The 26,412-nt window shown below is 36.5% G+C and overlaps 2 protein-coding genes across 2 annotated transcripts; one reads left to right on the top strand and one right to left on the bottom strand.

Annotated features, from left to right (window-relative positions):
- Nucleotides 1-2,078: 2,078 nt before the first annotated feature.
- Nucleotides 2,079-26,412, top strand: LOC113515863 (uncharacterized; the record flags this gene model as incomplete). Its single annotated transcript, XM_052899219.1, has 8 exons — nt 2,079-2,264; nt 17,997-18,157; nt 19,131-19,233; nt 19,333-19,521; nt 21,660-21,830; nt 22,095-22,222; nt 24,253-24,681; nt 25,461-26,412. Coding segments are annotated over 8 exons (1,577 nt in total), but the record flags the coding sequence as incomplete, so codon positions are not given.
- Nucleotides 10,850-15,314, bottom strand: LOC128201626 (uncharacterized). Its single transcript, XM_052899189.1, has 2 exons — nt 14,346-15,314; nt 10,850-10,940 (listed from the first exon to the last, which is right to left on the bottom strand). Exons 1-2 carry the CDS (start codon nt 15,266-15,268, stop codon nt 10,928-10,930), a joined length of 936 nt encoding a protein of 311 aa, XP_052755149.1. The 5' UTR covers nt 15,269-15,314; the 3' UTR covers nt 10,850-10,927.

Here is a 26,412-nt window from a genome sequence, read left to right as displayed (position 1 = left end):
ATAGTTACTGCTTTGATTCTATGTCTAACATTTTGAACATAATAATTTGATTAATCTATTAATGGATACCATACATGTTCTATAGGCACGAAGCCATGAATATCGTTACGCCTTCTCAATAATATTATAAAGCTTTCAATCCATTGCCTTTAATATATTAATTAAACAACCGGCGCTACACTATAATGTAATGGAATATAAGCACCAGAGAGAGACTTTGTACAAAAGTCGATTGCTTGGGTACCTCTGTCCCATTCGTGTTTCAACCGTGAAGCAGTTGTGTTTGCATGGCTGTGTTTCGGTTTGAAGGGTGGGATATGGCGTGAAGTTACAGGGTACAGAGGAATAACATCTGAGTCCTCAGGAATGGTAACGCATGGGCGGTATCATGGGTGAAACAGTATACTCTGTTATGTCCATGGTACTGCTCATGTCTATAGGCGACGGTTACCACTTTCCATCAGGTGGGCCGTCAGCTTGTTTGCCATTATCAACATCAGATCAGTAGTTTAGTTTTTAGATTAAAATAACTGGTTTCATCACAATTGAAGTCGGTTTTTTTCTTTATTTATAAATTGTATAAAAAAGTGGGTATGTTATTCTTCAAATAAAGGAAATGGCGACTTTAGTACTAACAAAATACACCGAAGAATGTTGAAAATATCGCATCATAGTATCTAGTGCTTTTATTATTTTCATTTCAAAACCAATGATATGTTCTCGTCATATGTGGACGTCGAAAGGTTTAATTGTATTTAATACTCGTGGTATTAAAAAAATAATAAACAAGTGGCAAACAGGCATATTGCCTGTCTAACTGTAAACGGCCACTAGACTTATTTTGGAACGCAGAATGATGTATATATATAGATTTTACTAAAGTTATTTCAGTCGCGACAAAATTAATACGGACCCACGAGATTAAACTCGATAGTTTGTAAAAAGAATGATAAAAAACGGTTCAGAATTGGTGAAGATACCGCGTAACACGCACACACACATACAAGAAAAATTCGGGCGAAATAAAACTCGCCTCTTGACCGAAGTCTTTTAAAATTACATCTGATTAATAGAAATTCCCTCCTCACTTATTCAACGTCTCAACTGATTTTCAACTAGTAAGTCGTCCGTTTTTAGGAACCTTAACATTTTCCTCTCCGCCTGTTTAATTGAGTTACACAAATTAGTCGTGACTCTTTTAAAATACGTTTTCTTTTTTCGCCTGTTTTCGTCCAGCTAAGTCTATGGTTACTTTTAAAATGTGATTAGAAATTATAGGGCGAATATAATTCAAAGGTAAACTGGAGTTGACAATATTAAGTAAAGTACAGTCTCTCGGTTATTTACGGCGTGTCTGCTATGTTAATTATGTTAAGACGGCTTCATTATGCAAGAAAAATGGGATGACATATTTTTTTAAATTAATTACGTTTTGTATAAAGTTTTGTTTAGTAACTTCTACAAACATAACTGGAGTTTACAAATAAACGCAACTAGAATTAACAAGTTTATTTGATTAAAGGTTATTCCATTAAACAGATATACAAAAACATTTTTTGTTAAGTTCTGATTCCAAACATCGAAAATAATCTGTCGAAATATCCGTCTTTAACTTTTAAAGTTTGCTGATTCCTTGATATAGGCTAATATCTATGTACTTTTTAATATACTCGTATCTTTACAAGGCTTCATTCGTTTCCTATGATGGGAATAAGACAATTCTGAGGTGGGCATGATTTAAAGGCAGTCATGGGCACTTGTATACTACGCAGTTCAAATCCACCGTATTTGAGCTTGTTTGATGATGAAGCCTATAGAAAGTCGTATATATATATATATATATATATATATATATATATATATATATATATATATATATATATATATATATATAGTGTTTATATATATAAGTATATGTGTGTGCGTGCGTGTCCGTTGCGTGTGCATGTGCGTGTGCGTGTGCGTGTGCGTATGCGTGTGGCTGTGGGTGTGTAACGGGAATTCTATGAACTTACTATGTTTGTTGTTCCCAATTGATTTGTTAATACAAAAAGTTCACAGCAAACATTCCTTTTCAGGTCTGTTCCCGTTCGGCAAGGTGATAAAGCTGTTCACCGCTCCCGGCGACGACGACGGGCGGGAGTGCCAGCCAAGCGGGCACGCGGTGGCCCGCGCGGGCGTCTGCCTCAACGCGTACGAGTGCCACGACCGGCAGGGCAGGGCCTCGGGCGAGTGCGCTAAGGGGCTCGGCGTCTGCTGTGTTTGTAAGTTGCTACTATCTCTATACTATATGGGGATATACACATATATATCTTGTGCCACCGTCCCACTCTATATGTTCTCCTTTAACCAAATGTTGTCCGTAAGAAATTGCCCTAGCGATAAGACCGCTTTTTGTACCTTTATACAGGTATATATTTCAATGTGTATTTATATTACTGTATTTCACTTGATTTATTCACTATACATATTGTCATTGTCTATTTTTATGTTTCTGGTGCATTAAAGAGGGAAATAAATAAATAAATAATAAATAAATATATATGATTCTAGCTGTTTGCCCGCCATTTATAAACGCGTGGATTTCAGAAGAAGGATAACGAATGAAATAAAAGTGAAATGAAATTTATTTGCCAGATATATTGTTGATAGGATGTTGTATTTGTCAAGTTTAACAGGTTTACAACAAAAATAGAAAAATAGCTTTCAGAAATACGCCTATGAAAACTGCGTACAATTTAGTGCAGTAGTTCTTGAAGAAACACATAGATTGCCATATACAATTTCTGAAAATTATTGTTTTAACTTCTGTTGATTTTATTAAAATTCCTCATAACCATTTTTTTTTAAATAACTCCCATGTCATTCAAAATTCGTGTGTCTAGTCCTCTTCGACAATACCGATAGATATGTTATCGTTTCTGCAAGCATGAGATAGAACGAGACAGACATATCTGGTATTTCGATTAATGAATTCATTTGCCACTTGTCTAGGGGATGAGAGGCTAATATTTTCTATGATTATTGATTCTAGAACTTTACTAGCAAGTGACTACTGTCTAACTGTCTAGAGCATGTAAAATTAATAATATTATTTATAACGGCTGACGTACAAGTGATTAATGGACCGGTGAAAGTTCCGCTGAAACCTAATGATCCATTCAAACGCAACGAATACGCACACGTTTCGACTATAAATACTTATCTGCAAATTACCTAAAAGTGATTGCTCGATTTTGATAAACGTGATTCTGTATCTAGGTGTTGGTACAATTAGGCATACTACTAATTTGGTAGAAAAACTTACTACTTACTACCAAGATAGTAATTTACCTGTATATTACTGAAATAGAAATCATTTAGATAGATAGATAGATACTCTTTATTGTTTCCTCCAAAAGATGACAATAGTAAACTTATTATACATATAAATAATTACAAGAAATAATCACAATGAGAAAACAATGGGCGACCTTATCGCTAAGAGCGATCTCTTCCAGGCAACCTTTGGATGGAGAGGAGTAATTATAAACAACATTTAGTATAATTTTTAGACAGAATTCAACATTTTTTACAATGAAACTTGGGGTCAAAAACAACTAGAGCGTACCTAGGAGGAAGGGGGGGAGGGTTGAGGATTCCAGATGCTTCCTTGAAAATTGCATACCTTATAATATATTTTATGATAGCTTTTGAAATAACCGCGTAGAAGCAAGCGCTACAATCGCCACAAATCTGACTTGCACCCTTCCAGGCCAGACGCTGGGTAGGACCACGCTAATCAAAACAACAATACTATTTTGAGGCTTCCATGTGACGCGGCGGGTTAGGATCCCAAGTCATTATGGGATGTTCAGATTTTCCTGCATTTCTCCCTGCATAAATAAACTTTTTTCTATGCAACTTAGAGTGGCAAACAAGCTGACGGCCCACTCGATGGAAAGTGGTAACCGTCGCCTATAGACATGAACAGTACTATGGACATAATAGAGTATACTGTTTCACCCATGATACCCCCATGCGTTGCCATTCCTGAGGACTACTGTAAAGTTATCACAATATCATTATAATTGATTGGGTAGGATATTAATGATTAATAAAATATACTAGTCAAATATTTAGATAGACGTAACAAGACAATAATATAAAATGTTTGAGCAGATTTCAACAGAATTTAGTAATCTCGCAGTACTATGCGGATTATAATTATCATCTGTGTTACCATTATTAAACAACCGAACTTAAATTTCATTGTATTTGTACCTATTCGTTTTGTTTTAATGTAATTATGTTTTATTTATTTTGTGCAAATCGACTCGTGCATGTATAATATAAAAATGTAGTTATATATTTTATGTAATATTTATTAATGTGATCGCTGTGCCCTTCCAGGGTTCATGTTGATTCTTTACCTTTAATAGCTTAAGATCTATATTGTTACAATAGAAAATAGCAATAAAAGATTGAATTGAAAAGCTACTGCATAAACTAGTGCAATTAGAGATGAAATATTTATAATATACCTAACATAAGCACGTGAAAATGTATTGAGCGTGTTTTATACAAGCTGAAGTCGAAATTGTTAATATACTTTTAAGGGAGTGCTCTGCCATTAAACTGTATGATTTTCCAAAAAGAATTATGGATCGATAAACAATATATAAAAAGTTTTCGAGCAATTATATTACCACGGTTTGTTCAGTTAGTATGGGTGATTGAAAATTATAATTTTAAATTTTTAGTTTAAGTAAATTTTACTATAATATTTACTATAATAGTAATATTAGTAATAATTAATAGTACAGTTTTTCGTACCGCTAATGACTTCTATTTTTTTCTCTTACTGTATTTGTATAAATCTATATCCAGTGTTGCCAGATTGGGTATTTTTTCGCAATTTTGGGTAAAAAAATTTCTATTCGCAAAATTGTAGGAATGAAATTTTTTGAAAATTGGGTATATATTATATATATTTATATATATATATATATATATATATATATATATATATATATATATATATATATATATATTACATTAGGACGCCAGCTACTAACTGTCCACTGCTGAACATAGGCTTTTTTCATTATACATCCCGTATTGCCAGTAGTAGTAAGGTAAATATTTACAATAAAATATATGACTTAAGGTACATAACGGAAAGATAAGAAAAAAACAAATTTGAAATACGAGTAGAAGGAATTATTTTGTGTCGTTCATTTTGTGGCACGTGGCAAATCTAGCGAAAGCCGATAAAATCCTGAAAATAATATCGATTTAGTGAAAAAAATATTTCATGTTTAGATAAAAATCTAAATTCGCATATGGCAACCCTATCTGTAACTGTGGAGTATAGTATCCACTTTAATCACCTTTAAGACCCGAAACCTCACAATAATTAGTCAATCATTCTTTCAAATAACTATAGCCTGACAAGTAACTATCTAGACATGCCCCACTTTCATATGAAAGCTGCGGTTTTATATAGCAATCGTATTGAGCATTGTTCGGCAGGTAAATTACGTTATGTACCAACTACGTATAGGAAGTTACGACCACATATTGCAAATCATTGGTTTCTATTTTGCAGTGTAATTTGAAAGTATTGTATTGTTACAGCTCTGCACCTAACTAATGTGGGAATTATTGCGGACTTAAAATGCCTGAAGTTGATTATCATACTAATTGTGTCCAATAGCTTTGCCTGTATGAATCATAAAGTATACTTACAAGTATCTTACTTATTATTTACTAGCGACCCGTCCCAGCCTCGCACGGGTGGTCATTTTTAACATTTCCCTTCACTGCTTTGCTCCTATTGATTGTAGCGTGATGAAAAGTATACTATAACCTGTCTATGAGTATGAAGAATAATTGTATCAAGTTTCGTTAAAATCCGTCGAGTAGTTTTTGTTTCTATAACGAACATACAGACAGACAGACAAAAATTTTACTGAATGCATTTTTGGTATCAGTATCGATCAGATTTCTCTACAGATTTATTATAAGTATAGATTTACACTTTATTGCACTAATTGGAAATAATAAATACAGTAAATTTTAATAAATGATACAAAAGGCGCACTCATTACTAAGCAATCCTTTCCTTTTCCGCGGGTGTCGTAAGAGGCAATTAAGGGAGCCTAATTGTCGAAGGATGGGCAGCAGTGCCTCTCTTAAAATATTACCAAACTCTAACTACGGTTGCCAATCCTTTATTCAAGCGTAACAACTATTGGCAAATCCTTAGGGGAGGTCTATGCTCAGCAATGAACAGTAGACGGCTTATATGATTTTTTTTATTTATTTTATATCAGGGGTTCCCAAACTTATTTTGTCCACTGCCCACTTTGAGAATAAAATATTTTTTAGTGCTTCAATTTTTTCACCTACTTTTTTTAATTTATTATCTTAAAATACAGAGTTACAGAAATAATGTTGCATTAGCATACTTAGCATTACATGTTACATTACTTAAAAACCACTATTACTTCAAGATCAATAAATCACCCCCCAAGCACAATGCTCCCATTTTTTTCTGGGTCTCTCACCGCCCCCTTTAGGCCTGTAGCGCCCACAAGGCGGCATTATCGCCCTCATTGGGAAAGGCTGTTTTATATTTATGATGATGAATAAATGGTGATGATGATAGTAGTAGACTTTATCGAGACAACTGGTGTTATTTCCTACTTGATACTTCTTATTTATCTAGTATTTATATCATAAATTAGCGTCATTTCAAATCATATTATTTCTTTAAACTTTCTTACCACAAACTCCAAATCCTTGTTACCATATCGGCCTTTACTATCCACGTTCACCGGTGAATAAATATCTCCCCTATAAAACACCATAAGGGACGATCCTAAGTCACTTGCATCCATCAAATCCACGCAACACATTTGCGGTCGTCGTTTTATCTAGATTAGGAAACATCTGGCGACTGTATAAAAACGGATTGTAGAAATACCTCACGGTACCGTAAAAAGTACATTATATATTTATATAATAAGGTACACTTTTGAATTGTTGCAAGGATTCTTTTAAATCGACTTCAAAAAGTAGGAGTTATTCAATTCTTGTTATCATTAGAACTTAGATCCTCCAGATATATTAACAAATATTACTAACAAATACTACTACTATCATCATAATTATCATATGAGCCTATAATCGCTTACTGTTGAACATAAGTCTCCCCCTTGGGGGGTTCTACCAGTAGTTGCCACGCTTAGCAGGCGGATTAGCAACCGCAATCAGGCGTAAGAGATGTTTAAGAGGGACGCTGCTGTCCATCCCTCGCCCTCCTTAGTCGGCTCTTACGACACCCACGGGAAAGGAAAGGGTGGCCTATTCTATGCCGGGACCATACGGCCACTATTATTATGCCAATGAGTAATTGTGAAAATTCGTGAGATTGTGTGGATGGATGGCTATTTCTCTTTCTCTTTCAAGCAAAAACTACCTAACACCGTCTGTACATTACCTTACCAAAGTATAATAACAATGCTATTATCAGTATTTCAGAAACAATTGGACCTTTTTCAATGAAAGATCCATCGACATTGTCAAATCAGGCGTTATCTGTCCACAGCTGAGCATAGGCATAAAAAAAGAATCTATGTTCTGTGACATATCGAGCGCATTGTTTTTTTAATTAAAACTTTATTCAGTTAAAACATGGTATAATTTAGAATATATTCCAAAATAACAACAATTCTGTTGTATTTTTTTTATGTTTGTTATCTTATAACTCGGTCAGTTCTAAACCGATTTGGAAAATTCTTTTTTTATCAGAAAGGATATATTTACAGATTAATCCTATAGAAACTTTATCAAAATCGGTTCAGTTGCTTAGTTTTTAGATTAAAAATAAAAGGATTTGTCGCCACAGTAGTCCGTTTTTTTGTAGGACATTATATATAAATGAAACTTAGAATTGCAAAAAAGCTGATTGCCCCTTTGGATAGAAAACGATAATTGTCGCTAGTGGACGTCATAGATACTCCTCATATGTTGCTATTTTTGGAGACTATGATGTTATGCCTCCATTCTTAGTAATTTCACTGCAAAAATCCAAACTTTTCCATTGCAATACAGTTATTTTACAACAGAATTATAGGTAGGACAGAGTTATCTATGCAGACTTTCTGGAAAAAAATCAGGTTTATAAATATCGAGTAGAGGTTTAAAAAAAAATACTTGAATGTATTTTTTTAATGGGTGATAATGAAATGGCAGCCCCACCCGCGCTACCGGTATACACCGGCGGGGCACCAGTGAAGGATGATAGGTGAGGATGAAGTAGGTCAGTTAGCCCATTGTGACGAATTCAACAAGAATTGTTCACAATGGTTTCCAGGGGGAACCACGTGAGGTCGACCTAATAGGGCATATTATTAGCAATGGGGCATTTAAACTCCATTGCTAACAATTCCTTTCCCCCCAACGATAATGTATTTGATATTAATTAAGATGTAACTGAAAGAAACCTTACCATTAGGAAAAGTAATTGACCCGAACAACTTTCTTAAAGTTGGAAGGTTGGAATACAAAAAAAGTAATACTTCATAAAAAGTGCGCGATCATGCTGGAGAAAGTTATTCAGTTTGGCGAATAGAGAGATTATAATAGTGAATTTAACGTATTAGCTTTCCATCATCATCAAGAGACTGCATTGACACCGCTGGGTACGATTTCTTTCTTATAATAGCAGGACACAATCACAGGGTTTGTCAGCAGTTTGTATATGTTTGTACGTTTGTTCACGCAACAACAACTGCACCAAATTGATATATTTCTGGATTTCCTTAAAATATGGTGTATACTTTAATTGAATTCGTTATCAAAAAATGGTCATTTAACCCAAAAACCACGTATACGAAGTTGCGGACAAAGCTAGTCTTCACAAAGTTTCGCGTTAATCAATCCCGATGAGTTTACAGTTTTTTTTTTGCAATTTAGAATGGCAAACAAGTTGACGACCTACCTGATGGAAAGCAGTAACCGTCGCTTATAAACATGAGCAGTACCATCAACATAATAGAGTATAGTGTTTCGTCCATGATACTTCCTATGCGTTGCCATTTCTGAGATCTAAGGTGTTACTCCTTTGTACCCTGTAAATTCACTGCCATATCCCACCCTTCAAACTGAAACACAGCCAAGCAAACACAACTGTTTCGGTAGAAACACGAATAGGACAGAGGTGCCCAAGCAAACGACTTTGGTATAAAGTCTTCCTCTGGTAAAACTAAATTAACTGCATTCCATGAACATGTAGATATTGTTGAATTATTTAGTTATTATAATGTCTAGTTAAGAGTTAGGGACGCCGTCTGTGTATAAATCGGTATAAAGCAACATCTTGTCCATTCAGCAAGATAGCTAATTTGCTTAGTACAATTACCCGTTTTATTGCAGCAGAAGCCACTTTGTGGGTACACAAATGGCTGGCTTAATGTGATATAATTCACTACTGGTTGGTTACGTTGATAGCGTTAATAAAACAATAAAGATTTAAATATGAAATTTTACAGTTAGCATTTAGCCCGCTACTTTGTATGCTTGGATTCTAGAAGAAAAAAACTAATAATAGATATAAAGCCTCTGGATGGCATATAATTTTGTCGTATGGTCCCGGCATTGAATAGACCACCCCTTCCTTTCCTGTAGGGGCCGTAAGAGGTAGCTAAGGGAAATTAATGGTCGAAGGATGGGCAGCAGTATTTCTCTTAGAAAATCACTAAAATCTAACTGTGGTTGCCAATTCGTCTGCCAAGCATGGCATGGAGGTTTGTGTTCAGTAGTGAATAGTAAACGGCTGTTATGATGATAATGATGATGATGGCATATCAAGTTAAAATATGCCAAACTTACTATGTTTGTCGTTTCCGACAGTTGTTTCGACTTCATCCGGAAGCCTTCTTTAGAAGGAGTACGGCGTTTTACGTCACAGCGTCTCGTCCCGTGCATATGTTTTAAAAATAATATAATTTCATAACTGATTGATACCTGCTGCTGATTTTCACCACCGTACAACCCGCCACTAAAGTTTCATCCCAATCATCTAGACGAGTGGTGGTCTTCCACCGTGCGTTTTTCAAGGCACTTTCTTTCACGCACAACCATTCTTTGGAATCAACTTCCTAGCAGCAGTATTTCCGAACCGATACTGCAACATAACCTTTAAGAAAAGAGTATATTCCTTTTTAAAAGGCCGGCAGCACAATTGCAATGCCGCTGGTGTTGTGGGTGATCATGGGCGGCGGAAGTTACTTACCATCAGGTAAGCCGCATGCTCGTTTGTCCCCTGTGTTGTAAAAAAAAACTGACGGTAAATTACAGCTGCAGGCTGAAATTAGGCTGCAATTAGTGCTGTGGTATTCTGTCTGGCTGTGGTAGTATGTCTGTCTTGTAAAATTGGTAACTAATAGGGTAAACGTTATATTGTCTCCTACCACGGTAGTGGGGCAATATTGAGTCCATTTTTTTCTTATAGATATAAAAACAATTTTATTTCTCAGAATATCAGTATTTTGCTCTTTTTAGGGCAAAGCAATAAGCTGAGTTGTGACCATTTTGTGTTACTGTGGACACACGCATGAAGGGGAAAATTGTTACAATTTTTATACATTTTGTTTTTTTTTTTTTTTTTTTTACTTTTGGTACAAGTATCTTTTTTTTTTATCTTTTGTCACTGTGCATTTATGTCTATTTGATATGTATTAAGGATGGTTCGTGAAGTGATAACAACTGGTACTGATATGTATTAAGGATGGTTCGTGAAGTGATAACAACTGGTATGCAAGAATACTGGTTTATTACTGACAGCGCATCAAGTCTCCCATTACTAATATATATGTAGGTAGATATAATTATGCTCATTATTATTAAAAGAGGGTAGCAGATACATCATCTTTCCACCCTAATTTTGAAACCTGTTGGAAAAACAAACAATATTTTATTAGGGTGCCTGTCCATGCCTAATAAGTACATTTTACATCTAAAAATATCTTAATACTAAACAAAATAAACTAGGCCTTCACTTAAAGAAAACTGTATAATCTACTTTCTTTCTAGGCCGTTTGGAACGTCCGGGTGACGATTGTATGGTGACTGGATTCTGAATGGTAGATGTAGTTTGAGGTATCTGAACCTCCGGTTCCTGTCCCACCAAATCCTCGCCCTCACGTTCCACCACTCTACAGACATTACCATCAGAATGAACAATACAATCTGCTACGTTTGTGGCTGGCACTTCGTTATCTTCCGCACCCCCCACCGAAGATGTGTTAACCAGGTTTTGCTCATTCAGTTGTTGTGGTAATACTGATACCGTAGGGGGTGGTGAAAATGACGGAGTCCCCTGGCCGTACACAGGACAAGGGTGGATGTTTTGTAGCTTACTTCTCCCATTATCAATGGTTTTTCCGCACTTGTAGTGTATTATTTGATCTAAGTGTCTAACACATGTAGTATTTAGATCAATGTGTACCTTAAATAATCTATTACCAATAGTGTCTACAATTACACCTAATTTCCAATATTTCTTTCTAGCACTGTACCAGCGCGCCAATACCCTGTCACCATTTTTAAAAAATCTACTGGGTTTTGCTTTATTCCTGTCGCTGTTTTCACTATACGAATATTTATGTTTTGTAGGCAGTACTAAATCAAGTCGAGATCTTAGATTTCTACCAAACATTAATTTTGCGGGTGATTGACCTGTAGAACAGTGTATGGTGTTTCTGTACTCAAATAGATAACCCATTAATTTTTCATTGAGCGAACACTGGTTTGAGGTCTCTTTTAAAACTATTTTTAACATTTTTTTACATGTACGGACAGAGTTTTCCGCTTGCCCATTGCTACATGGGTGGTAAATTGGGGAAGTAATATATTTAATACCATTACTGGAACAAAATTCATTAAATTCTTTACAATTTATTTTGACGTCGTTATCTGAAACTAATGTGTTAGGTATACCGAAAACTGAAAAAATTTGTTTTAATTTAGTTATAAGTGCTTGAGTGGTGAGGCCGGCGCTCATGTGAATACACTCTAGCCATTTTGAGAACGAGTCAATAACTACTAGGTACACCCGTTGCCCTACAGACAGGTAGTCAATGTGAACTCGATGCCAAGGTGCGTGTGGACGCGGCCAGGGCGCGGGCGCTGCGCGCGCCGGTGAGGTACGTACGCTGGCGCACTGCTCGCACGCGCCGCACCAACGCTCGATGTCGCCGTCTATACCTGGCCACCACATCCTACCGCGCGCGTTACACTTCATTTTAACTATACCTAAGTGTGTACTGTGCAGTTCATGTAACATCCGTTCACGCAATGCTGACGGAATTATAACTTTATGACCGCGCATTAAAACCTCATTTTCAAATTGTAAATCAGTCCTACATTGAAAAAATGGAATAATTGATTTACATTTTATTTTACGCGGCCACCCCACTTTCATGTACTTGATTACAGTTTGTAATGTCTTATCTTTCTTAGTCGCCTCTTTTACATTATTAAACAGTACCGCCGATGAAGCCGCGTCTAAAAAATTTATGGCACAGTATGCGTCATACTCTTTGTCGCTTTCACATATTGTTTCCGAAACCGGTGCACGAGAAAAATAATCCGCAACTACATTTTTTTCACTACTAATATAATGAACAACATAATTGTATGCCGACAAAATAATAGCATACCTTTGCAGTCGTAGCGCGGTCGTAGTCGGAATTCCCGTTTTAACATTTAATATCGAGACTAGCGGTCGATGATCTGTCTCAAGAATGAACGGCTCACTTCGACCATACAAATATTGATGAAAATGTTTCACTCCGAATATTATTGCCGTAGCCTCTTTCTGTATTTGGCTGTAATTCCGTTCGTTCTTCGAGAGTGAACGAGAACCGAAAGCCAGTGGACGCTCGCGACCTTCACTGTCAAGCTGTGATAAGACCGCCCCGAGGCCAGTGGGCCCCGCGTCCACGGTGAGCACTAGCTGCGCCGCCGGGTCAAAGTGCGCCAGCACCCGTTCCGAGGCGAGCTCAGCGCGCACGCGGCGCACAGCGAGCCGTTGCCGCTCGCCCCACTCCCACTTAGCGCCGTCCCGTAACAACTCGTGAAGCGGGCTCATAATACTCGACGCATTCCGTATAAAATTTCTATAATAATTAATTACACCTAAGAATCTTTTTACTTCAGTAACATTCGTAGGTTCGGGAGAATTCATTATAGCTTTTACTTTCTCTGGACTTGTACGTAAACCATTTTTATCAATTACGTACCCTAGGTATGTAACGTTTTCTTTCAAAAACTCACACTTATCTTTTTGTAATCGTAAACCGGCGTCGTCTAATCTGCTCAGTACTTGTTCTAGCCTTTCTAAATGTTTATCTTTTGTGGAAGCTGTTATACAGATGTCATCTAACCAGATACTTACACCTTCGATGCCCGACAACACTATTTCGATCGATTTTTGAAATACAGCTGGTGCGTTAGCGAGGCCGTAAACAAGTCGCGTATATTTAAATAGCCCTTTCGGTGTATTTATTGTCGTAAGTTCTTGTGAATCGTCTGATAGTAAAAACTGATTATATGCATTTTTTAAATCAATTTTGGAGAATTGTTCACCTCCACCAAGTTTTGCAAATACCTCCTCGATCCTTGGTAAAGGATATTTATCAATTAATAAATCCTTATTCAATGTAACAGAGTAATCGCCGGCAATTTTTACTGTACCATCTTTTTTAAACACCGGTACAATAGGCGTTGCGTAACGCGAATTACTAACTGGAATCAATATACCTAGATTTACCAGTCTATTTAATTCCAATACTACCTTATCTTTTAGGGCAAAGGGTATAGGGCGAGCCTTGAAAAATTTTGGAACCGCGTTTTCCCTTAATTGTAGATGAACTTTAAACTTGTTAAAGCTGCCGAGCTCATCTCGCCATAGGTTAGGGTAACGTTCCAGTAATGTGTTTACATCAATATCATAACTCAAGGTATTAATATTTGTAGTTAACACAAGATCGAAGGTGGACATAAAATCACGACGCAGTAGAGGAGGGCCGGTCGAATCTACTACGAATATTTTCAACGTTTTTGTTTTCTTATTAAATATGGCCTTAGTTACGAAATACCCTAAAGGTGAAATTTTATGTCCATTATACAAACACATTTTAATATTGCTATACATTAATTTATGCATTGAGAACATGTCGTTATACATATTTTTTGAAATGACTGATGCACCTGATCCAGAGTCTAATTCCATGGTCACGAACTTATTACTTAACATCAAATCTATACGTATCGGCTTATTATTAATTACATACCTTAAATTAAAGTTTTGGCACTCGTCACATCCGGTGTCGCTATCCGAATCATTTTTTCCGATTTGATTTACGTAAACATGTTCGTTTTTATTTTTTTTGTTACACATCTTTTTTAAATGCCCTTTAATACCGCACTTTTGACATTTGTAATTTTTATAACGGCACTTATCTTCACTGTGATTTTTCATACCACATACTAAACACTGTATTTCGTGATTATATTTACATTGATCGCGGCTAGCCTGCGACGTCCACGCCGCACGTGAATTCGCGACGCTGCCATTTTTACTGCCGCCACCGCCATTTTTACTGCCGCCACCGCCATTACCGCCGTAATTTCTCCTTGCAGATCCGTACGATAACTTATATATCGCTTCTTCCTTCACAGCCACTGAGTCTGATACGAATGCCTTTGCATCCCTAGCACATTCTGCCTTTTCCGCGATTTCAATGGCACGTGCTAACTTTAACTCGGAAACGTTTTGTTCAAACAATTTATCGCGTTCAGGACCTGGACCCAGACCTAGGACGAAACGGTCCGTGAGATTTGTATCCAAGGCAACACCAAAGTCACAGTAACTTGCTAAATCTCTTAGTCGTGCCGCCCAGTCTCCTAGTGACTCCCCGCAGTTTCTTGTTGCGGAATAAAATTTTGCTCTGTCGGCGAATGAACACTGTTTCGGCTTAAAATGGCTGTCGAGTAATAACACCAGGTTTTCAAAACTTTGCGTCTCCAGTTCTTCAGGATAGGCTAGGTTACGCACTAGACGGTATGAGTTGTCCGATAAATGCGTAATCAATATTGCACATTTACAGTCATCTTTCACATTATTCACTTTTAAAAATTGAATTAATCGACCTTTAAAAATAGACCATTCACAGTTTTTATAGTCAAAAATAGGTATATTTCCTATAAAAGACATTTTTATTGTAGGTAGGATCGTCCTCGTCGCCACTGATATGTATTAAGGATGGTTCGTGAAGTGATAACAACTGGTACTGATATGTATTAAGGATGGTTCGTGAAGTGATAACAACTGGTATGCAAGAATACTGGTTTATTACTGACAGCGCATCAAGTCTCCCATTACTAATATATATGTAGGTAGATATAATTATGCTCATTATTATTAAAAGAGGGTAGCAGATACATCACTATTGTTGTTTGTGTGCTGTAAGTAATGCAAATAAATTATCTATCTATCTATCTATCTCATGTTGGAGCAAACAATACGCATTTACAAAATTTCATTTAAATAGAAAGAAAGAATGAAATAATTTAATCAAAGAAGCGTGCGACCCACACAGTAGCGCACAAAACAAGAACAAAAGAAACATAAAACAACAACAAAAAAATTGTATACAAATAGAAAATCAGTTAAGTAAATTCGGAAATTACAATAAACAAATATCGTATTACGGGATTTTTATAGATTGTGATTGTAAAATTGATCATCTACATCACACCACCCGTTAACTGTCCACTGCTGGACATAGGCCTCCCCGATTGACTGCCATAAGGAAAGGTCCTGAGCCACCTGCATCCACTTGGAATAGATACCCTGCAATGCATTTGGGATCGTCACTCCATCTAGTTGGAGGGGGGGGGGGGGGACACACTGCACGAGATCGCCATCAAAGAACCTTCGCTTATCAGCTCTTTGAGCTATATGAGCAGCCCATTGCCACTTCAGCTTGCTAGCTAGCTTGCTAGCTTGCAGCTATGGAGGAACGTACGAAAGGCATTGAAAACAAAAAATTAAATATTTTGTTTTTTTTATTTTATTGTATATTATTAAGCGACTTCTAAAAAAAGGAGATTACCACTTTCCATCAGGTGGGCCGTCAGCTTGTGTTTGCCATTCTAAATTGCATAAAAAAACTTATTTTAACTTTTGACTTTGTAGTCGTCTCTTTGGGTACCTTCGTCCCATTCGTGTATTCCGTTGTGTTTGTATGTATGTGTTTCGGTTCGAAGGATGGGATTGGCAATGCATAAAGGGTATCATAGATGACACCATATACTTTGTTATGTCGATGATACTGTACTTATCTATAGGCGACGGTTACCACTTTCCATCAGCTTGTTTGTCATACTAAGTTGCATACAAAATATTCTTCAAGCCACGTAGCCAGATGAGAAACATGTTATATATGTAGATAGTAGGCTAGTATTCTTGTTTAATGGAAAGAGACACGTGTCCACTGGGACGTAAATGCGTTGTTACGTACAGGCGAAGTAAAAAAGTAGTAAAAAGTGGACGACGCAAGAGTAAGGAAAATATGTTGGTATATAACTTAGCGGTCACTTGCTATAAAAACTCGACCCGTGTTGGACATTGATTCTAACTGTACATGTAATCACATCAGTTACAGATAGTATTATATTATCTGTGGTTATATTTTATTTCAATTTCGATCGCCTTGCAGTGCAGTGGTAAGCGTTGCTTTGCCTAAAATTCCGGGTTTGATTTCTATTCGGTACTACAAAACGTATTGAATTGATGTTTGCAAAATATGATCTTCTACTTCTACAGACTTTTTTATGGATTCCATAGATAGGATAGTTTCTTTCTAACTGACTTCAAAAACAAGGAGCAAAGTGTTTGTTAAAGTGCATGATAATTCGAATTCCTACAGGAATAAATTGCTGAAGCACTTTGTACAATAATCTAATAATAAATAACTCAAAATTATCATAATATATATTTTTTTTAAATATTTTTTAATTCAATTCACTTATAATCATATTTTCTGATATTGCTCACAACTTGGGTTGCATGTTTGTTTTTATAATTTACTTAATTTTCTCGCACTGTACAACTATGTTAAAGTAAATGCTGTGAATACCTATAATAGGCATGTGCATTAATATTGTATTGTATTTAATGTTGTTATACCTATATGTTATAATGCAATATGCTGTTGGTGTTCCTTAAATAAATAAATAAATAAACAAATAAATAAACTCGTTTAGTTGTAAATCGATTTGGATTTTTTTTTTCTGAAAGTATATACTTACAGATTGGTCCCAAAGTATTTTTTTTAATTTAATTTTAGTAGTTAAAAAAATAAAAATAAATAGTTTTGCCACAGTTGAAGTCGGTGTTTTTTGCGGTATACAATTTTTATTTATATATTATTGTAATGTAAAACAAGTAAGAAACGCTAACGAATGCTAAACGAATGCTAATTGTTATTTCATAGATTCTTCTCTTCACAATTCACGGGTGGATTTAAAACGTACTTCCCTTATAATTCAGTATTAATAATTATTATAATTAGTAACAAAATATATATAATGTATTTATTTATTTATTAGCGCTAATATAGGATGGTAGCGATAATATTGGATGGAATAAATTATCCACCGACAAATTTTTTTTTTTTGGATGAAAATGTAATAGTAAATCCATCTGTGACATGTATACCAATGCCACAGGTAGTGGGGTTGGTGGTATACACTGGCGGGGTACCAGTGAAGGATGATAGATGAGGATGAAGTCAGGTCGTTTGACTTTTCCTGAAGAATTCACCAAAAAATAATCACGGTTGATACTAGGGGTATAGCGTAAAGGTTGACCTTTATACTGCCGGCCATGGGGCCTCTAGTCCCTATTAGTAAAACTCCTTCATATGTTTGTGTTGCAGTCGAGGTGTCCTGCGGTGATACGGTGCAGAACAACCTGACATACTTCATGTCTCCCGGGTTTCCAGACCTCTGGAACGGGGAGGAAGACTGTGATATCACCATACACAAGGTTACTGAGGGCATCATGCAGCTGAGAGTAGACTTTGTACATTTCACTATCGTAAGTTATTGATTATTACTTATTTACTAATATTTGTCATATAGTGAGATTAAAGATATGGCCTGGAACTGGACTGAAGCTGGCTGGAAGAAAATGCATGAATTAGTTTCACCGACAATAGGAAACTCTTAAACGAAAACAGATATAATATTTTAAATGTGAAAGTAAGTTTTTTTTTTTTTTGTATGATAATGGAATGGCAACTCCGCCTGCGCTTTCGGTATACACTGACAGGGCAGTGAAAGATCACAAGTGAGGATGAAAGCAGGTCAGTTAGCCCATCCTTACAAATTCAATTAGAATTAACCGCGACGGTTTCCAGGTGGAACCACGTGGAGGTCTACCTGACACGTAAAGGGACTTTTTCACCCCATTAATAACAATCCCTTTCCCCCTGTTTCGTGTTACCACATAGCGGTTTCACAGCTTAACCAACCACTATTAAATTTGGTGTAACCACTATTAACTATACAGGATGGAGTAGCTGCTTTCTATTTGGGACGGTAATCCAGTAATTATATTCCGGTCACGCGAACAAAGTCGCGGGTAAAAGCTAGTAATAAATAATCCTATGTAAAAAATAAATATGTATGAGACATGGGATGAAATTGAAGCTGTTGGGTGTATGTAAAGAAAAGTAAGTCTACCCTTGATGTAGAAAATATTAGGAAATTCATAAATCAAAAAATCAAAAACGACAAAAAAAAATCTTGAACCGTTTCTACAGGGTCAATAACGCGCGCGTAACGTCCCTGGTATTACAGGCGTTTATAGGCTACGGTAACCGCTTACCATCAGGTGGGCCGTATACTTATTTACCACTCGAGTGGTGTAAAAAAATCTAGACAAAATTCAACCATTTATTATTTATATTATATTCGATTTGAGAAGAAGAATTTGTATTTTTTTTTATAATTTTTTTTGTTTTTCAATCACCAATTTATACATATATATATATATGTATATTTTGTAGGGCCAGCCAAATAGAACAACAGGTGAATGCGACGAAGACGCCATGATCCTGGGGGAAGGCGCAAACAACTTCACAGTGTGTGGACAGAATCACGGGCAGCACTGTAAGAATTCACAATATTATATTCTTAATATTGCTTGAAGCTAGAACATTATTATAAAATTAAATCTCTTATTTTTTTACATTGTTTTTTTTTTTTTAGTATATTATACATTAACGAATGAAAGAGAGAAACGCGACACGGAGGAGTTAGCCGGCGCGAGAGGCACACGGCTGCGCATACGCATCCGAGGCAGCGAGATGCCCCGGATATGGCTCCTACGTCTCGCGCAGATGCCCCTCGCACACTCCGCACCACATGACTGTCTGCAGTGGTACAGAGAAAATAATGGTACGTTGTTTTACACACATTAAAATATGTCTTTTTTTTATACAACTTAGAATGGCAAACAAGCTGACGGCTCACCTGATGGAAAGTGGTAACCGTCGCCTATAGACATGAGCAGTACCGTGGACATAACAGAGTACACTGTTTCGCCCATGATACCCCCATGCGTTGTCATTTCTGAGGATTCAGGTGTTATTCTTCGGTACCATATAAATGCACTGCTATATCCCACCTTTCAAACCAAAACAAAGCCATGCAAATACAACTGCTTCACGGTAGAAATACGGAATTACTTTTGTACAAACTCTGCCTCTGGTAAAAGTTTTATTATTTCTGTCTACCCATTGTTGTCTACTCGTGGCCGTGTGGTCCCGGCATAGAATAGACCACCCCTCCCTATCCGTAGGTGTTGTAAGAGGCGACTAAAGGAGCTTAATGGTGGAGGGATGGGCAGCAGCATCCCTTTTAGAATATCACCAAAGTCTGTAGTTGCACATCCGTTTGCCAAGCATGGCAACTACTGGCATAACCCCTACTTATATATTATATATATATATATATATATATATATATATGTAATATATGTAAATGGACAAAACTAGTTATTCTTAATTTTGGATCTGGAATAACTATATCTACTCTTATCAAACAATGGTGTATACAATTGACTTCAGAGAAATGCCAGTAATATAAACTCATATTACGAGATGAGATTCATTCAGAGCATCTTCAAAGGGCCTTTACGCCAATGACAGGGCTTTATAACTTAGAAATACAAGTGTCTGTCAGTTTGTAAATACAGGTTGAATTATTACAGTGTTGTTATTGTAGCGGTTTTATCTCACTGGATGGATTTTTTTTTTAATTGATGACAATGGAATTGTAAAGCCGAATGCGCTAACGGTATACACTGGCGGAGTATCAATGAGAGATGATAGGTGAGAATGAAAAGGCAGATCAGTTAGCCCATTGTGAAAAATACACCAGGAATTTAGCACGATGGTTTCCAGGGGGAACACGTGGTGGTCGACCTGACAGGGTATAATGCTAGCAGTTGCACTGGCAGTCCGCATTACTAATAATCCCTTCCTCCCAGATGGTATGATTGTGGTTCAGAGTTAACGCTGAGTATCTGTTTCGCCCATGATACTCCCCATGCGTTGCCATTCCTGAGGACTCAGGTGTTATTCTTTTGTACCCAGTAAGTTCACGCTAAATTGGTCTAAATAAGACCACAATATTTTTTTAGAAATTCTAATCTGTCTGTCTGTTTGCGGTTTTTTTTCAGTTAGGTTTTTGAAGGTCTAACTTAAAATTTGGAAGTTTCGTAAAAAAAATGGTTCGCCGTTTAGAAGTGGTAAATTCAATTAATTTTTCTACTTGCGTATTCCACACGAAGTAGCAGGCAAAAAGCCAGTAATATAATAAAATTGTGTCATAAAAAATAAAATGAAAGGAAAAACAAAAAAAAAAAAATACAAGTTAAATTGAATTTTCTTTCATTGTAGTTACTCTTTTCCTTTCTTCTGTAATATTATACTAGATTTGTCATATTTTCTTGTGTTTTCTTTCTTTTCTTTCTATATATATATATATATATATATATATATATATATATATATATATATATATATATATATATATATATATATATATATATATATATATATATATATATATATATATATGTGTGTGTGTATGTATGTATGTGTATGTATATGTTAATTTTATTATTTCAGCCGTTAACTACTACTGTCCACTATTGGACATAGACCTTCCCAATAAGGGGAGTAATTACCACGCTTGGCAGGCGGGTTGGCAACCCGCTTTTAGGGTAGGCTTTTAGAGATATTTTAAGAGGGACGCTGCTGTCTATCCCTCGCGCTCCCTTAGTCGCCTCTTACGACCACCAGCGGAGTGTGTTGGTTGCTTTGAAGGAAGCTGGCGTGATGATATGGTGATATTTTAAATAAAATACAAAAATTGTTCACAGCACTGTATCGTCTCCGATGTAGCGCGGAGAAGAAAGGCGGTTGTTGCCATATTACATAAAATATAAAATTTATTCTAGTGTTGGAATATAAAAGGTTGCAACAGATCTGAAAAAAAATTCAGTTAAAATTTAAAATGCATTCTTCTAGGTACAATAAAAACTTTCAACTACGCAGTCAACGGGCGCCACCTGTCGGGACACGATTACAGAGCGTGCATAAGGCACAACGTGGGCTACTGCTCAGTGAGGTACACGCCGTGTGACAGCCGCTCCTTTAGGATCGGATCTGGTGGCGATCAAGTCCAGAATACCGATCCAGGTTAGTCCACAATTAATCTATATATATATATATATATATATATATATATATATATATATATATATATATATATATATATATATATATATATAGTAATTTTGCCCGCTTTAGATCAGGACTAAAACACCAACCCTGTTAAATAACCCAATAGATTGGATAATTATATAGTGATCATGTCCGCTTTAAATCAGGACTAAAACACCAACCCTGTCAAATAACCTAATAGATTGTATATTTATATAGTGAATTTTTCTGCTTTCACAGTGAGTACAGTAATGTCTACAGAGGCTACAGGAGGTATGCAGGAAGATGAGATGGAAGGGTCGGGCGCGGACCCGAATATAGCGTCTCCCATGGAGTCCGCACCTCAATCACAAAGCTTTATTTCGATGGTAAATATCCTTCTTCATCATCATATCAGCTTTTAACTGTCCATTGTTGAACATAGGCCTCCCCCTAAGGTGGAGGGGGTTGGCAGTACTTGCCACACTTGACAGGCGGATTGGCATACGCAGTTAGGCTTTGGAGATGTTTTAAGAGGGACGCTGCTGCCCATCCCTCGCTCTCCTTTAGTTGCCTCTTACGACACACACGGGAAAGGAAGGGGTGATCTATTCTATGCCGAGACTATACGGCAATATATAAAAAAATGTAATAGTCGGTAAAATTACAAAAATAAGGGTCAATAATGTAAAATATTACTTAAACAAAAAAAAAATCCAAAGGTTGTCTGGAAGAGATTGCTTAGCGATAAGGCCGCCTTTTGTATCACTTCTCATTAATATTTACTGTATTTGTTATTTTTATTTTTACTTGGTATAATAATGTGTAAAATAAATAAATAAATGAATGAATTAATTAAATTAACGATCAGTCGAAATAATGTCCACGTTCTGAACCCGATCCAAAGATCCCCATAACGCTTGCAGCATTCCAGCTTTGTTTTATTATAGTTACAACTGTATTTATTAATTCAACATATACCTATCCGATTAATAGTCAGTTTTCATACTTACCCAAATATATTCCGATAACGGATATATGGACTAAAATATGTTGGACGAACTAAAAACAACCCTTAATGACTCGCAGTTAACATATTACATGAATACCTAAAGATAATATTCATGAGGATCCCGGGTGCCCTGTAATAAATATTAATCTACTTTTTATATTTATTTATATCGATAATTTATATGTACATAATAAATAATAGATTATCCAATAAAACTATTTATCTAGAAACCGGTCTCAAAGTACGTGATCGGAATCCGAAGCGGTTAGATGCGTACTGTTACAACCCTAGCATGTAGACATATTATTGCTGATTAGCAATATCATTTATTTCCATTTAAATCAGCAGTAATATGCCTATATAAACTGATACAAACTCTAAATTAGTCAGTTGTAATTTAGCTAGCCAAATTATGGCCCAGTTACGGACCTAGATTTTGTCCGCCGGTCTGGCCAGTAAAAATAACTAGTTACATTCATCCAGGCTCAATAAAACCCTGAACCGAGGGTCTCTCGCGTCGCGAGTCCTTTCAAATGAGTGAAAATGTACTATTAGCTGTGTAAAAAAAATTTCAGTGTGTGGGAATTTTTTTTTTTTATATTAAACAAGGGTCCCACACTAACAGTACGTATAAATATGCGCGAGTGTAAAAAAAATATAAAAAAAAATATAATAACTGAGATGAGTAAATTTATTTGTAAAACGAAATAAAATAAAACAGTATTTTAAAATATTTTTATATTAGGCGCTTGACACACGTACTACATCGCCGTATACAGACCAATGGCTTTCATACACCACGCAGTCTAAGTTAGTCAACCGCGCGGTTCTTTATTGTACAATGAATATAAAAACTGCAGAGATTTCCTTTTTTATATCTGAGAATGGAACGGTTACCCCGCTTGTACGTTGGGAGAAGGGACTGTTAGTAATCGGGTTTAGCTATAATTTATTGGTAACAATATACTTTGTCGGGTCGATATCCACGCGGTTGAATGTCACGATGGCTGAATTCGTCACGATGACTGAATTCCTCACGATGGGCTAACTGACCTAGTTTTTCATCTACACCTATCGGTATAAGCTGGTGAAGTACCAGTGAGAGATAATAGGCGAGAATAAAAGCAGACTAGTTAGTCCATCCTGACAAATTCTACAAGAATTAACCATTATGGTTTCCAAGAGGAACCATGTGGAGATCGACTTGATAGAGTTTATTGTTGGCAATTGGGCTGATAGACCCAATTACGAAGAATCCCTTTCCCCCACTACGGCGTGGCGCGCGTGGCAAGTGTCTTATATGCATTGTAAAATTTGTTTGGTCTTTTACGTATTTTGGGATGGGTTGATCACCCTTCTATATTACCCACCTATCCTCGTAGTTAGACTAACATAACTAATATCTAGATCTGGAGCTTTATCTGGCCGTCTTGGCTCTGGGGGCAGAGCGGCAGGAGTTTTAGCGGCCGGGCCGAGAGATGGAACACCAGACCTTGGGACGACAAATGGAGTCACAATTATCCAGACCTAGAAATTCGAGACAACGAAGATCGGAGCAGACAAGACATCATGCTTTGGAACGGCGAAGAAGAGGAAATAAGCAGAGAAGCTAGATCAGTTCAAAACGCAAAGAACAGAGTATGGGATAGCTCGAAATGGGACTTGGCAACTTTTGGATGGATGCGTTTGTCCCCATATGCTCAGCATTTCAAAAAAGTAGACGATAAGCTTAGGTACTATGGGTATGGGAACTATGGTGCTGGCCTTAAAGGTTATGGTAGACAGAGATGCCAAGACAGAATTACTATACAATGTGAAGACGAATATTTTGTATCGGTAAGTGTCGTTTACAAATATCGTATTAATATGAGCCACAAAATGGGTGGATGGTGTGAAAGAGGATATGAAAGTTCGTGATGTGAGTAAGATGACTGAGTCATGATCACAATGGAAGGCAAAAACTATGCGCTGATCCCAAATAATGGGAATAGACTAGAAGACTCGAAGGCCTGAATGACAACTATGATGATGTTATAAACGTGAAAGTTTCTTAAGTTTTTAGTCTGTGCCAGTTTTTGCGTGCTTGTATGACAACAATTATCAACACTCTAATGTCCAACTGTTTATGTCTGGCTCGAAGGCGGTATAACATTAGCCTAGGCCTAGGGGAAGGGTATTTTTTTAGTAATGCGATCTATTGCTAACAACATACTCTATTAGGTTTACCTCCATGCGGTTCCCCCTGGAAACCATCATTGTTAATTCTTATACAATTCGTTACTATCGGCTTATTGGCCTGCTTTTATCTTAACCTGTTATCTCTCACTATCAACCGTCACGGGTCTTCTTATAGGCCTTCCTCTATTGGGGGGTTTTATCAGTAGTTGTTACACATGGCAAGCGGATTGACAACTGCAGTTAGGCCTTGGTGATGTTTTAAGAGAAACGCTGCAGCCCAACCCTCAACCATTTAGTTCCTTTTATCGCCTCTTACGATACCCACGAGAAAGGAAGGATTGGCTTATTCTATGCCGGGATCGCGAGACAGTTGCGTAACATATTCGCAAATAAATTAGATTAATTGAAAACCTTAAAACTATAACCGTCCTTTGCAGAGTTCCTTGTACAGCATGCCGGGAGTATGCGACCCTCACCACTGCGGCGACTCCTTCTGTCCAGGCATACAGTTCGAGCACTGCCGCGTGGAGACATCTGTGAAGCCGTTCAAAGTGTCCGTCCACTTCGGACCCCCCAGTCGGAAGAGTAACCCTGAAGATAACATTGGTGCTTGTTTGAAGTACACCCAGTTGCCTTGTAATGTATGATGTATTATAATGTTATGTAACAATAATTTTGTCTCATTAATATAATCGGCAATGCCACGTGACTTCCTTAGTGTTACTGGCGTCCAAAGGTTACAGTGACCGTTTACCATCAGACGGGCTGTATGCTTGTATACCACGTTTGTGGTTTTAAAAAAAAAATATTAAATTGTAATTAGACAATGTCTGTATATAGGAGATATGTAAGAAAATATGAGGGAGTCTTCATAGTAGTAATAGATGCCAAAACAGTTTTTAGATTTTTTTTCTGTCTGTATGTATGCTTGTGTTGGCATCATGCAAAAACAAATGCACCAAATTGCATTGAATGAATGCGGTTTTCATAGTTATTTTGAGTAATAGAATCCAAAAGAATTTTTAAAAATTTTGCTTTATTGTCTGTATATTTGTTTTGGCATCACGCAAAAACAATTGCACCAAATTGTATGCAGTTTTCATAGTTATATTCTTGAAGGTCTTATTTAATATCTAGTGTATATTTTACCTTGACACATCACCTAGAACTAGTTACCTACTCCTAAAATTTACGCATACGAAATTGCGAGTAAGAGTCTATATAAGATATCATGGTCTCTGTTCAATAACGTCATCTTAATCTATACTAGGTACTAGGTAAAAACTAGTAAGGATAGGTACAAAAACAATTCCTAAGAAATAACAAATATCAATCCAAGATAAAAATAGTACAGGATCAACAATGAAGTAAACGTTTTTAATTAAATAT

This window comes from Galleria mellonella, unplaced genomic scaffold (assembly GCF_026898425.1).
Source record: "Galleria mellonella isolate WM207_F2 unplaced genomic scaffold, CSIRO_AGI_GalMel_v1 utg56, whole genome shotgun sequence".
NCBI lineage: Eukaryota > Metazoa > Arthropoda > Insecta > Lepidoptera > Pyralidae > Galleria > Galleria mellonella.
Note: the sequence above shows the minus strand (reverse complement) of the source record. Positions and strands in the feature narration are given on the sequence as shown.